Source organism: Carettochelys insculpta, chromosome 2, assembly GCF_033958435.1.
Source record: "Carettochelys insculpta isolate YL-2023 chromosome 2, ASM3395843v1, whole genome shotgun sequence".
NCBI lineage: Eukaryota > Metazoa > Chordata > Testudines > Carettochelyidae > Carettochelys > Carettochelys insculpta.
This window is the reverse complement of record NC_134138.1, coordinates 211,307,122-211,323,048: the sequence shown is the minus strand read 5'-3', so window position 1 is coordinate 211,323,048 and position 15,927 is coordinate 211,307,122. Positions and strand designations below refer to the sequence as shown.

The 15,927-nt window shown below is 37.3% G+C and overlaps 1 protein-coding gene across 4 annotated transcripts in view; it reads right to left on the bottom strand.

The window, feature by feature from the left end:
* The window catches only part of SATB1 (SATB homeobox 1), a 107,558-nt gene that overhangs the window by 46,171 nt on the left and 45,460 nt on the right, over positions 1–15,927 (bottom strand). For all 4 annotated transcript variants that reach the window (XM_074984493.1, XM_074984492.1, XM_074984491.1 and 1 more), the window contains 2 exons: positions 9,620–9,731; positions 6,145–6,599 (listed from right to left, as the gene is read on the bottom strand). In XM_074984493.1, the coding sequence (XP_074840594.1) occupies positions 6,145–6,599; positions 9,620–9,731 (567 nt within the window). The remainder of the gene's footprint in view (positions 1–6,144; positions 6,600–9,619; positions 9,732–15,927) is intronic.

Genomic DNA, 15,927 nt, shown 5'->3' with positions numbered 1-15,927 from the left:
TGACAAAATATGAACAGGTAACTCTGAATGAGTATATATTAAACAGTGCACCCTGTCTAAAACTAACACTGACAGATTTACCATCCCCTTATAGCCAGTTTTGAAGTGATTTGCCAAGATACAATTTCTAGTGTGTTCTCCTGATACTATACTTCAGGCCGCATGAAGACCAAATGCAGTTTCGCGTGTTCAGCATCAAATTGACAGCAAGAAAAAGCCCCATTTTACCCCCTCTTCCATGGGAATCAATCTTCTTAAGACACTAACAAGTCTGATTTTTTTTAACTTTACAAGTCATCACAAGTATAATTCATTAGTAATTGCACAAAAATGTTCAATAAATATTATCAGTGCTTCCAAAAAGCTAATTATGAATTCTTAAAAATGGGAGAGAACTGAAAGTGTCTGCCAATATGAAGAAAAACATTGCCTGTCTGGCCCCCTGTCTGTGTTCTCTTTGAACATAATCACTGATTCAAATAGATTTTATCAGCCTCAAAGAACTTCAAAGCTCCCAGAAGAAAAATGTGATTTGCTGAAACCGCCCCAAAATATGCAGAACATCCTTGAATGCTATCTGTCTCCATTACAGTGTGTTTGAATCACATGTCCAGGTGGAAGATTATTTGCAAGCTCCACCCCCAAGTTTGGATTCCTGCCAAGTAAGTTATAAGCAGACACATTTATCTATGTCGCTTAGTAGCAAGAGGAGAGCTGTCATGATAGTGTAATAGCACCTTTTTACCTTTTATTCAATAGTGATATGGATAGCGTGCTTTTTCTTAAATTACACTATGAAGCATTATATGAACACAGTGGCAATTTCTGTTATACTTAAGCAGGCAAATTTCCCTCCACCACATAATTTACAGAACTCAAATTCAATAAAACATTACATGATGGTCCATTACTGTTATCAATTTTGAATAATCCATCTTCATTCTTCATTTTACTGGAAAATAAAGTGTGCCAAAGACAAAGTGAAAAAAGAAAAAAAAAGCCTAGCAAGGTGATCAGTGTAAACTTCAGATTTTGTTTTAAAATTATAGTCTGCACTTCACTGAACCCAATTTTTCTACTTTTAAAACAGTAATTGCCCAGAATTAGTACATGAATACTTTTAAATATCCAGAAGCTTTCACATATTTTTGGTTGTACTCTTTCATTTAAAAACTCAAAATGCATAAACGAATAAATGGCTGTATGAAAACTGGTATTTTTTTAAATGTATGGGTCGAACGAAGGGGAGAGGACGAGAAGGTATCTATCAAAATATTCAGATATGTTCAGAAATCAAAAGATTGTCACTTTCTGTTCATAAAAATATATGAACTTATTTGAGCATGGCAAAAGCAGCACAGCAAGCTTCTCTTTATGGAAAACGTTTTGGAAGATGAAAACCCTGTGCTTTGCAGCCTGGTTGGTACAATAAAACCTGAGTTTAAGCAATGAATGATATGGTAAAGCGTATATAAGCAAAAAGACAATTCAAAATTATGGCTTGAACCACAACCATAACTAACAGCTCCTTTCTTGAAATGCATATTGATTGCTCTAATAGAAACATTGTTCAATGTACACCTTCAAGAAGACTATGTCAGGTTCACCATAGGAACCTAACTTGTGACTTGACCTGTGACTTGCAAACATACCGCATTTCTGCAATGTTTTAAAACAAGACTATTGAAATGATTGTGCACTACTCTTTGCATCTGCTACATGTCATTGGCTCTTGGCTGTATATACTTTTGAAAAGGAGAAACCAAGGCAGACAGCTTTCCATCCACATAGAGATAATACCTGGACAACTACCCTAGGCCATTCCTTTTCCTTGCTCCCAACACAAAGGTTTGGCCAAAGTGCACTGCACTCCAGCCGTCCCTAGCTAGTGGCCAGCCTCTTACAACTGTTACAAGGCTGAAATTTCTCTCAACTCCTTCACCCTTGCAAGGTTCAGGGAAGCAAGACTACTGCTCTTCATCTCACTTTCCTCATCTGTGCCCAATGAGGGATTGGTCGCAGCCTATGTTTTTCAATGAGACATTCTAACATTCTATGCAAATGCATGTTATCTGCAAGATGCACTTAATTCAGATGAAAAAAGTTTGAATTTACAGCTCGTGATTGAAACAAAATTTGTTTCAGTTTATAACGTGATTATTCCTGTGCATACATATGGATAGCCACACTTTGGGTGAAATTTACATGGATCTTGGTTAAATGAACTGAGCATGGAGAACTACAAAAGAGAGAGGCCAAAGGAATGTAAATTACCTCTCAGCCACTTGGCTGGAATGGTAACGGCCTTTCTCCTCCCCCCACACCCCGCATACTCCTCATAGGGGGTCCTAGCAACACAATTATTAGAACCTTAAACTCACTGTGCACTGAAAGACACCTTATAGGACAACTGGGAATATTCAGCAGCAGCCACTACTTTAAATCAGCAAGGCAAATGATGGATTGCATATAAAGAGTGGACTAATTTGCACTCAATTACACTCTCTCAACCACCCTGTGTTTAAACTTGGCCAGACATGTATTCCTAACTGAGAACTATATGTGTACCACCTTTGAAGTTTGAAAAAGTTGTGATTGACTATTCAAGAGAAAATTGAAAGTATCGTATCAATTTCTGTATGGAAGAAGCCCAACACTTATCTTCTACAAAGGATGTTCAGATAGAAATTTCGTAAAATTACATCTGCTAAAATTTTTAAACTTTCTCCAGCGGACTAGGCAAAGCACCAGCAATTCTAATCTAGGAAGAATGTTTTCCTGAATAACCTCCCTTCAAAAAATGGAATTAAGTCTTGACCAACCGTTCAAGTAATTAGGAATTTGTTTTGTCCTCAGGCATACTTGTATTAGTATCATAATGCAATACTGACAGTTAAAGTTTGTAAGGCAGGAAGTGCTGACACCTACAGCAGTTCATTTAACCAAAACTGAAGTCCATTTTGAATGCCAGACTATTATGTTGCATTAGTCTCATTGGCTGTGGCTACACTGCCCCTCCCTTTCAGAAGGGGCATGAAATGTGGTTGACTGGAAATGCAGATGAGGTGCAGATTTAAATATCTCACACCTCATTTGCATACTTATTCAGGATCTTGATTCCCAAAGCCAAATAGCCATGTAGACAGAGCTCATTCAAAATGAAACCCCGGTTTTTGAAAGCACCCTTCCTCCTTAAAAAAATTCAAAAGCAGGGGTGCTTTTTGAATGAACCTCATCTACATGACTGTTTCAAAATCAGCTCTTCCAAAATTGAAATCCCGCAAGAGTATGCAATGAGGCGTGAGCTATTTAAATCCACGCCTCATTTGCATTTCTGATTGGCCATATTTGCATGCCCCTTCCAAAAGGGAGGGGCAGTGTAGCCACAACCATTGTGTAACTCATTCTCTTCTTTGATTTCTAAACTGAAAAATCAAGTCTCTTCTCTAGTCTCCAGTAATATCAAACCATCAGTTTTCACACAAAACTTCTAACAAATTTTGGCAAAGTTGTCCCCTTAAAAATTGATGGCATGACTGTAGCAGCAGGATTTAAACATTTTTACTTTGTACTTCTGAAAACAAAAAAACACATACAACTGTATTCAGAAATAACTTCAGAAAGATATAACACATCGTAATGCTTTCCCCCCAGCCTAGTTAAAGATATATTCTGAATAAATATACTTACCTATAATACATGGTTTGTATGTACAATGTAGACACTAAATGCAGCAGTGACCCTTTAACTTGTCTGTTTTATCCAAGGTAACTAGCTAAGGCCCCAGTCTTGCAAATAGTGTGCATGTGTGTAATATCACTGACTTCAATGGAGCTTTTCAGAGATACAAGGCAGGGCTTGCATCTCTTTGCAAGATGAGGGTCTACGTTTCCCTCAACATTTGCACTATTTCTATCTTGTTTCCCACGTTTCCCGTATCAAATATCACAAATACTTCAAATATGCAGATAATGTAAAGGCAAGTACTTATTTAATTAACAAGGCAAGTTCTACTATTCTAATGGCAACCACTGTTCACTCAGGCAAAGCTGGGTGAACACTGGGGGTGGTGAAAGATTCTACATCTCTTTATTTGACATTTTAAATCATGCTTACTTTGAAAAATAACGAGAAGTCCTGTGGCACGTTATATAGACTAAGTTTTTTTTTTAATTAAGCTTTTTGTGGACAAAGACCCACTTGATCAGACAGTCTGATGGTATTTTCTCCCATTTTGAACCATTTTCTGAGCATTTTCTACTGAGTTTATTAGCAACAGTATTCCTGGAAACAGTAAATTTAAAATAAATTACTAATGTGTGAGAGTATTTGCATAGGAAGCCTAACTAAAATTACAAAAATTCAGTCACAAAATGGAAATATACTGTGTTGTATGAGCAAAGTGTTTAATCAAAATTAACCAATTCCAGCTTGAATTTCAAATACCAAATACTAAGAATGAACTATTTGTACGCAATCTGCAGACCAAAAATTGTGTGCAAAACCTAGCTATCAAATTTTGAAATACAAATGAACTATTTTTGATGTACAGTTCACACAGAAAAAAAGGCAAAAATCTACTAAATAAATTACTGTCTGAATTATTTACTCAGCTTTATTTGTAGGCAAGATGATAGCCCCAGGCCAGCCATAACTGGAAGCTATCATTTATTTCAACAGGAAATAATGCCAATAATTGGAAATTTTAAATAATGCAAGTGTGTTAAGTAAAAGTACAACCAAAATCCACACGCATATTTATTAACACACCTCAATGGATATATAGCCAGATTCCCTTCAGATACACAAGTCCCACTGAAATAACATGGGAAAGACCTAATTCTCAAAATCCCAGAAACATGAGTCCTTAACAGCAGGAAAAAACCTACAACCTTACACACAACATACAACACAGAAGCTATATTTACATCTCAGGCAAAGGAGTTTTTTTCCTAATTCAGAATGTTGAGTAATAGTGGATTGATATAAACCTAATATTAGTGAATTTAATATATTATCTTTTCCCCCACTTAAATCAAAAAAGTTTCAAGAAATGGACTTTACTCTGGATATAAACGTTAAATTATACAATGGTCAGATACCTTCTGACTAAGTTTTAAAATTTCAGATTCCCAAGCCAATTTAAGTATTTTTTCACACTTAACACTAAAACCATTTTATTCCAAATTAAAATCACAATTTTAATTTTTCTTAAGCTTATTAGAAATATTGGCATTTCTCTCATGTGTCTTCATTACATTTCATGTGGCACGACACTGAGTTCAAATCCTATAGAAGAAGAAGTTATAACAGCATCAGCTTTTAAAACAAGTGTAAAAAGCTAACACATTTTAGTGTTATATCAGCCTTGTGAGAGCTAAAGCTTTTACCGCATTTGACAGCTGCAGTATACACTTTGGTCTAGATATTGGTGCTCAGAAAAATTAGTATAAAAGTTGCATATTAAAATAAAATTTTGTTTGAAAAAGTAGATATCCATGTGGAAAAGCAGATGTAAAAATTCAAAAAGTCAAACAGATACATAATAAAAATATGCACTTGATTTCTGAGTTGTGTTTAAAATTTTGGTAGCAGGTACAGAACAAATCTTAGCAGGAAAAGAAAATAGTAACAACCAGTTGTGTGCTGTGGAAGCTAAGTATAGCTAATGATAAAACAGAGTTTGAGAACACATTTGGGATATGGAGCAGCACAGTTCGCACTGTGTTGCGGGTAGTTTTTTTCAGTATACTCATATGCATGATGCGAGAGACAGACAGCATTAATTGCACAGCTGCATCTTTACAACAAAGAAAGGGATTCGATGAGAGGCTTTGAGCTCGGCTCCGGTTAGAGACACTAGGATTCTCTCCTATTGGAAATTACTGTACATCCAAGAAAAAACAAGAAGAATGAAAAAGGAACAATTACAGCTGCTGAAGAATGGTGAGAATTTCCCCACACTGTGGATAACTTAAGGTTTACCTGCTGTGTCCACTAAGACACAGGTGTACTAGCACAAGCCAGTACTGATGGTTCCTCCAGGAGGAGGACAATGGGGAGGACATGAAAAAGGAGAGACACAGAAATGGTGGCAAATACTGAAAAGAACAGAATCGTACATTAAAAAAAAAAAAGTCTGACCTGAGTTCTGTTAAAAGCCACACGTGCAAACACTGCCTGTGAGATTCCTGCTCGTTTCAATTCATCACGCACCCACTGGTAGATTTCGGAAGACACCTCTGTGTTGGTTGAGACCTGCTGCTCCAACGGCTTGTTCATGGATCTACTGACAGGAGGGGGGTGGTTCAAGTACTGTTGATTTAAGGACTGCTGGGCTAGAAGTCTGTTCACTGCATACTGCTGGTTCAGCAACTGGGCCATTACCAGCTGCTGATTTACCAATTGAGGGCTAATAGGAGTAGATACAAGTCCAGGGTGCAGGTTTGGAAGTGGGGTCCGAACAGATGGCTGACTGCTATGCGAAAGCTGAACAGGGGATGGTGGCTGTTCGGCTGTGTTCCCTGGGACTGGTTGCTGACCAAAGTTGACGTGGTTGGCACCTTGCTGGGATAGTTCAGAAAGGCTATCCATTTCAACTATAGAGGAAAAGAAACATTCAGTTAGACAAAATGCCACTCCAGATGAACTGAAAAATCATATACTTGATGTTCTGCACAAAGACCAACTGTAATAAAACTCTCCCTAGTAGAGGACTGCTTCATTTAGGTTCTGACTTACTCCATTTTAAATCCCATAACAAGTTTCACAGCAACACCATTCCTGTGTAACTCTAAATTTCTGGCATTCCAAGGATGATGCAGTATGTTAAAAAGGAGTACAAACTCTCACGCATGCATGCACACACACAGACAAACACTACTACCTAGGATCAACTAAGTAGGATTCAGTAAAACTGTATTATCAGGTCCAAGTATGGCAAATGGGGGGAGGGGAGGACCCTTTCCTGAAGGTATGGATGACAAGGGTAATATAACAGCCAGAAAATTAACTAATCAAAAAATCCACATTTGTGATGAGGATACACATTCATATGGGTCTAAAGCGCTGTCAACAGCCAAAGGCTCAAACTCAGGCAGCAAAAAACAGACAGCAAGAGGAGAAAGAGCAGAGAATAAGGAATAATGGGGAGCAGCACTACTCAGTTCTACAGAAAATCAGGGAGATACCCTCCTAAGCACAAGTGTGCACACAACTCTGGATGCAGGCAGGAAGAGTGGTTGTTACTGCTACAGAGCAGCCTCACTGACATACGGAACCACTGGCTACTTGTGTTGCACCCATGAACTTTTAACTCTCGAAGATTCTTCCATACTATATCAGTAGATTTCATGGATGGAGAAGGGTTAGACATCCCTGTGTCCCGTTAACTTCTGGTTATTGTACCAATCCTATGGCCTGCTAGAAACTAGGATAGCTTATGTTGTTGCACAGAGCAGGATCAGGAGTTAACAAAGGCAACCTTTACTTCTCTCATTCTGAGCTACTCTTCAGCCATGCTCAGGAAATGGGGAGGGGGGCTGGCGGGATAATATGGACTGGGAAGGAGGATGGGCTACTTCATCTTATGTTCTCCCCTAGTATGTATCATTGTTTCAGTAACTTGAAGCATTTAGGCTTTTTTTTTGTTTTTTATTGGCACCTTCCCTGACATTCCCTCTGTCTGAGCTAATCACACCTCTTATTCTAATGTGCAGCTCCTCTGTGGAAAATTTAGATACCCTAACATCTGAGCAGACTGCATACATAACTCTGGAACAGTCCAGATTAGATTAAGATTCAACTTTGATCTGAGGGGGCTGCTTTAAGCCAGATTTATTTGAAAGAGATCCTCGTTCAAATGTGTTTCATTTACTGGCAATATTCCTAAAAGGGCAAACAAAAAAAAAAATCAGCGTAAGAAACAAACACCAGTTTATGAGAAAGGGAAAAACATATGCAATTTTCATGGTAACAATGTTCTTCATTAACCATTATTCTGCAGATCACCCTCCTGTTGGGGGGAGTCTGTAGGAAGAAACCTGTGTTTGTGGATTCCATCAAGCTGCTTCCCTCGTGTGGTCTGTCAAGGGTGGAGGGAAAAAAATGTTCTTCTACACATCCTGTCATTATGGATCCTCCCCTCCCAAACTAGTTTCAGTAGTTACTAGGATTTGTGAGGGGATGTAGTGTGAAACTCATGGCTGTATTGCCGTTTCAGGTAGTGGGACTCTCATTATCCCTGGCTTGCATGCTCTTTAATTTCATTTTTTCTGCGGACTCAGAACTCACAGCAAGATCTCCGCTGGCATGGAGTGTAAAGGCAGTTACAGGAAGAAGTGGTGATGCAGTGTTAGCCAAATCCCCTTCTGTGCCATGTTCCCTGTAAGCTGAGTGATTGGGCAGCTGCCCAAGAGATTCAGGGGCCACTCAGCTGATTAGCAGAACACCCACACCTGACAGCAAGTGGAGCACTGGTGGTGCACACCCGCTCAAGCCTTGGTGAACATAAAATTCATTCTACCATGGATGGAAAAAAAATAGAGGGAACATTATGCAGTGGGCAGACTGGCTCAAGGATCAGGCCCATGGATGTTAGGATAAGCTTTCTACAGATCTTGACAGGCTTTGGATCAAGTGGTAACACAGACCTTGCAGGGCAATACTGCTTCAGACTTTACATGTTACCTTCAACAATGTCAGATGTTTCTGTACATCACACACAAGCCACAAGCAAGTTTAGGAAAAGCAGCCTTCTGTTTTCACGAACTGAAAGCAGAGACCAACCCAAGTGTACCATTCACTTCGAACAGTAATTCAAGCAATTACCACAAAAGTGATGCATTGTCTTCATTACTGCCTTAAGCTATAGAAGGCAAGGAACCCGTTTGGGTAGATGAATTCTTTTTCTTTACATACTAAAAGCTAGAACATGCTCAAAATTCATACCAAATTAGACTATTTGCTTCATTCCAAAAATAGTTTTAAAATTATCCTGTAGCAGCTGATGTAAAAATACATAAATTGATACTGATTTTAGAACTAAACCATGAAATACATTTATAAACACATTAAAGAATTAATATACCTCACAACTAATTTATTATAATCCTACAATATACATGCACACTGTAGCCTTATTATAATCAGCAAAAACTTGTCCCCGTAACTATAGTAAGTCCCTTGTCACAGCAAGATACAGCTCATTTGTTAATTCATAAGCTTCTTGTTGGAGGAGAGTGATGACGACCAGATTATAATCTGTTACAGTAAATACATACTTGTTTCTTTAAAATATAAAACTAAAAACTCTCATGCTCTCACAGTTCTAAATAAACCTTTTTTAAAAAACAATTATTCCAGGCTCGGGTTAGTCTCAGATTCACAAAATGACAACTTTATATCTTTTTCCAATTTCCCACATGTCAGACAAGCCAAGTCAGTTTGGCTGGTTTAATAACAAGTATTTATTGAAATTACTTGTTTTCAGTATATACATGCTCCCCATGCCCTCAGACAAAAGCATACTACATTGATCTTGAAGAGCTCTGGAACTGTGACAGACCTTGACACACATGTAATAGTATGTAGACATCACTATTGCAACTTTTTTGCTTACCCATCATATCTTTTGCCTTCTTGAAATGTTTATACCACCTTCCAAATTCCTGACATTTTGCTGCTGAGACATTTGCATAGTAAGTGCTGTTCACAATGGAAGAAATCATACTCTGCATGAAAAGGGGGGAAAAATCATCTGTAACACATAGCAGCACAAATTGAGAAACAGAAATTATTTCAATTGTTGAAACCATAATATTTTTAGAGTCTGAGCATCATACTGCATTTTTAATCCCTTAGTCCAGAGCTTCGTTTTCTTGCAATCCATTATTCAAGTTTAAAATCATTTACCACATACATCATAAATGAGAAAAACCAAATCCAATGATAAAAGTTATTGACTCTAAGATTCTTACACCACTAGAGATGGTGTTGCTTCAACAGATAAAGAATTAAAATCTTAAATCCAGAAAGTCTCATTTATGAGTACTTCTACTGCTTTAAATGGCAACTGACCCATCCTAGGTTCACACACCACTCCTGAGGATATGCCTATTGCCTTCATGTCACCTGTATGCATCCCAGAACCCAAAGAATCATGGGGCCAAATTTAAGCTAGAATGATACCTTTTGGGCCGCAGAAGAGAGGTTTAAAACAATGCTGTGAAAAAGAGTGGATGCACTCTTCTTTACAACACTTAAACTGTTCATAGGGAACAACTTTGAGAAAATCTCTGGTTGTTACTTTCAACTCTAGCTGTTGTGCTTTTAAAGGGTTCAGTTCTAGGACTGCAGATTAATTATAAAATACACGAAAGAATAAAAGACTTTTTAAAATTATTAAACTTAAAGATCTCTTAAGAAAAACATTGATTATACAGAGGTGCCAAATTTTAACAAAAACATAAAGCCTATCAATAAAGTGTTTACACAAAATCAATCAAGATTATGTTTTTTTACACAGATGCGTAGTTTCTTGTAAAAAATTACACTCAATGTAGGCAATATATTTTTATGATAGGATGTCTGATGAACATAAATCAGTGAGTGCAATTCCAATAGACTGATGAATTTCAAGAGTATTTAATGCAGAAAATAACTACTATTAGCATAACTAAATGAATTGTCCAGCACTTTCAGAAAACAATGACTCTCCAGAAGACAAAGCCCTGATTATTAAGTTTCCTTTGCTAGCCTGCATATAACAATTTGTTATATTTGTACTATGGTGAAATCAACATACAGCACAGAGCCTTTGTTACAGGAATTCCAATAACCATGAGTAAAGCCAGTTTTGGGACAAAGGCAGGAAATATTCCTCCAAGTCTGCCTATTATATACTATTCCTGATCTTATATAGTGTTACCTTGATCACTGAGTCTATTGGAGTTCATTGGGAGCACTCATTTTCCAAGATGCTGTTCAGTAATATGTGAATGTCTTAGATCCCAAAACAGTTATGCTGACATGTCAACATGGCAAAATATGGAGATCCTGCTACAGAAGTCATGTAAGGAACATTTACTACTTTATAGATATCTTCATGCTTTTCATATACCACCACCAATATTCTTGAAGAACTTACTATTCCTTTACATTAACCCAAGGTTTTCAAATGGATTAGAAATCTACTAAACAGTACAAAGACATCTTAACAGATCACTATAGCCTGAATGATCTTACTCTAAGCTTAAACTGAATCCAATTTCTATTTCCAGTACAAAGACAATATTACTAATGTCTGATACTAATAGAATTGTGGTTTTCGGTTTCCTTACAGATCTGCCACTCTCCATGGGGACAGTCAGTGCACATGACAACATAAAAAAAAAATGAGCTGCACATGAAAAACACGACTAAATAAACAGGTTATTATGCATGTAAAACCTGCCTCTGCGCACACAAAATTGGTATCTGCACAGGACACTTTGACCTCAAAATCAACTATTTGTGTACACATCTAACTTATCTGCAAAATATGTGCTTTAATTTTAAACGTCTGTCTTATCCCTTTTTTGCTAGGACACCATAACTAACAAGTAGGAAAAAAAAAACTTTCAATAATATTTTCAGTGGCCCTCCTGCTGCTATTAAAAAAGTCTGCCTAAGATTTGCCAACCTCATCTCCACTCAAATGTCATTTAACTTCATCACACAGTGAAGATATTATCCTATGTTTATCACATAACAGTCTATCATCAAAGAAATAGGACACCATCAATTCAGCACTGTGACTTCATTGTAGGACCCAACAGAAGGAACTGATAAACTGATTGAAAACAAACAAGGATACAATTCCTGTCCCCTTTGAATTTAATGGTAAAACTCCCACGGACGTCAGCAGGACCACAATTTCACCCCACATATGTGAGAATTAGCAAGCATGGCAAGGAAAACAGTGAAAAACACAAACTATGTAGCTTTATCTAAAGTATTCCCAGACTGAAAGTCCCTCTAATAGTCCACACTTCAAAAACATTTCACATGAATATGCAATCTGCTGTGGTTCACTTGCTGATTCACTTAAGGCAACATATCTTGTCCATCTACCAAACGTTTTCTTTGCAGTTTCAACTCTTGATTCACCTGCCAATGTTGTCAGAAGTTCATGGTGTATAGTTTGTCTAGGAAGGTACTCCCAACACTCTTGGGGGAACTACAGTTCAGATCTTAGGCTTACTGAGGTTTCTCTCTCTCAGTCACAGGACACACTACATGCAAAACCCCCTCAATCACTTGGCTGGTGTGTTGTACTCATTCTCTGTGAGCAAACAGTCCACAGGTGTTAAACTTGATTGTCTCACGGTCCATAACTGTACCATGTAAATTCCTTATCCAGATATATCCTACATACAGACTTTTGCTGTAGATGCTTCCCAATAACAGGGAAGATGAGCTAGCACAATGTGCAGCCTGCATAAATCTCAGACATAGTCAAATGCATCACAGTACTCACCCATGATCTGGCCACAGCTTTCACACTTTCTGTGAAAGAAAATTGATAAACCGTATAAGTTGGCCATAGATCTCAGTATCTTAGAGTACTTCCCACAACCTTATGCTTCGGACAAAGTTGCTTTGGACACTAAGTCTCTTTCACACACACAAATACACCACATGCAGGTCCTACCAGTACATTTACAGTACTTGCAATTCTATTTTGAAATCTGATGGAGATCTGAGCTGATCTGAAATGGTGCCACCTTGACAGAAACCCCACTACTTTGGAAGGATGCCATCTGTCACGGCCTGAGCTTTCTTTTTCAGCTACATACATTATTTATAAATAGGTCTTCTGTAATGGTGGAGGAATAAGGCTAGAATTGCTTTTCAAGTTCAGCTTAGGTTTCCTTAGAAGGTAGTTTTAAAAACTGAATCTCATCCCTTCAAAAGATGAAGTACCATAAATACAATAAATCGGCATAAGGTATTCTTCAACAAGTTTCAAACACTCTCTAGAAAGTACATTTTTAAAAAATGTCCATTGTTTCACCAAAAAAAGTTGTGAATGTCAGTCACCTTTGGCGCTGGAGGCCAACACATGAGGTTTTTCACTAGACAAGAGAAGGAATGTTATGTCTGATTCTGACCAGTCATGTCAACGCCCACTGTAGATCCTTTCAAGGAAGTATTCCTTCACTGCTTTTTGTAAGACTACTCACTAACCAGGTCAAAAAAAAATTGGTCAGTTAGGACTGAAAGTGCATTGTTGTCCTTTTTGCAAAACAAAAACAATGTTAATCAGGTTAACTCAATCATCCAAACCAAAACTGTTCATGCTTTCCTGCCAAATCAACCAACCACACAAAAATCTGTTATCAGTGATTGTTCAGCTTCCAGTCAAAACACTTGAGCCCCACAGTCCCCAAACTTCCCCAAAAATAACCTTAAAATTACTCATTCAAAGCAAGACTGAAGCCTAGAAAAAAAAGCCCTCAAAGGGTACAGGGTCTGCATTATTTGCACAGAACACATACATGCTAACAGACTTTGCAGAGGGTACAAGAGACAACCGCTCTCTTACAGGACTCTGAGTGAGATAGTACTGATTTTATGCTATGAAAAAATTTCACCATCTAAGTGACATCATAACCAAAACTTATTTAGGCCTTTCTAATTGTTTAACTGGAGGGGACGAGACACAGGGAAGAAGAAAAGCATTTATGAATCTGCTTCGTTGGTGTTTAAAGCTTTCAAGCTCTATCAGTGGAGGGGGCAAGGGCTGCAACAACTTATTTACACAATTATCTAAATACGATTAAACAGCTGATGGACAAATATTAAACTGGAAAATGTATAGTCATTTCAGCTTAATATAATCCTCTTTCTGTAAACACCCAAGATGATTTTTTTTCAACCAGAACAGTCCTGACATCTCATAAGCCTAAGGGTGAATAGCAAGAGATTGTTTTTGATAGTTATAAATATTCAAAAGACATGCAGACCATCTGCTTTCATAATACAGGTAAAGCAAGACTGAAATGGTGACTGCTGTATAAAAATGGTTCTTTTAACAAAGTCTTCCTCTCCTTGCAAACTATAAAGACAGATGTCAAAAACTGTTTATACAGGGTAATCAGGAGCGTGCAAAATGTAATACTCCTTTTACACACAGTGCTTGCTAAAGAGATTTTTTTTTCTTTTTCTTCCCATCTGTGTGTTGCAACACATTTCTACAAGTTAAAAACATTTTTTCAAACAGAGATCTCATGAATACCCAAAAACATGCTATCTAGTTTCTGAATGCTAATTAATTTCAACTAAGCAATCTGAATTATTCTGGAGGAAGGAATGTATGCTTTTGAGATAGAGTAGTGTAGTGACAGCAGACATTACAAACTGAACACTAAACAAGTTCAATTCTGCACTTTTGACACGGGCTATTTTCACAACCTTGTCTTGCATATAATCTGCATCTGTTAAATTTGGTATACCATATAGGAGCACAAACAATTCTCTTCTTCTTCAGTGGAGTTTTATTTATACTTTGCCATTTATCAAGCTCTTCAATATAAAGCCTATAACAATGAATGATTTTGTCAAGTTGAAAGTAAAAGATGTCTTTTCTTATCTGCCAAGCAGAATATGAATAGCACTGCCCATAAACCTCTACAGTCAATTTTCAGAACTGAAACACTAATCTTGACAGTAACCTTTTAATGTATTATATTAATGGCACAGAAGTGTTAAGCACCTTTTTTTATAATTCTCAATAAAATTAACATTTACTGAGCAATCTGTCAAACTACTGCCTCCACTTAAAAAAAAAAAAAAAATTAGAGTTCTATCTATTTTCACTTCCACAAAAAAAAATTACCACTTTAGATTCCTAGATTTTTGGCAAGGAAATATGCTTTGCTACCATTCCTATAATCTGCCTCACAAATATACAAACTGTGAATCTCTGTTTTACTCAGAAGTGTCTTTAAGATTCTGTTTAAATAATATTTAATACAATGATTGTGAATATAGGCTCCAATCATACAAATACTTCAGAGCCAATTTCTGTCCAAGAGTTTATGCATCATTCGAGATTATGCCATTCTGCACACTTGGAAGATGCAACCTTGTGCCTGATGTACTGACAGATAAGAACTTGGCAATGCTAACTAAAACTAGAATTACAACCGCAAAATATCCAAACACCATGAATTGTTTTTAGGATATCGACTGTTAAAATGAGCTAACACCAACCCACAAACATACCTTTAAGATTCTGTATCACTTTGAAGTATGAACAACATTTGGATTTGTTTTGCCAAGTCCACTTTAAATATGTTGAAAGAAATTAGGTGGACAGACATACATTCCTGCTGGTAAGATGACTGCCTGTGCCTTTGACAGTACATATGAAGATTTAACTCCTGTACTGTTGCCAAGGTCACGAGAACTATAGTGATCTGCGAGGCAAGTGCTGGTCACAAATTAAAAATTGCATAAAGGTAGTCCTAAAAATTATTAAAAGAAGCTTTCAAAAATATCATCTCCCCTTGCCCTTTGCATCATTAAAGTAATATAATTTAGATTAGCTCCTCCCACTCCACCTTTTCCACTGCTTCTACAGGCTTTGTTCGAGTGCAGAGAAAACTAAAAATTGCTTCCACTATAAGGGGGACTGCCAGAAACTCCTATTTTGGACAAAAAAATTCTGAAGGGTAGAATGCAAATAAGAATTAGCTACAGATTCTTGTACTGCTTTGACATTTTATAATGTAAAGATTTGAAATTTACAAGCCAGAGAAACTACCTTCCCTCTCCTGATGGATAGAAATAAAGCCAAGAGAAGAGTCTGCTTTCCAAGATACCAGTTTCTTACCCACAGAGTCTAAAAGCTCAAAACCAAAAATAATAAGGGTAGCTGGGAAA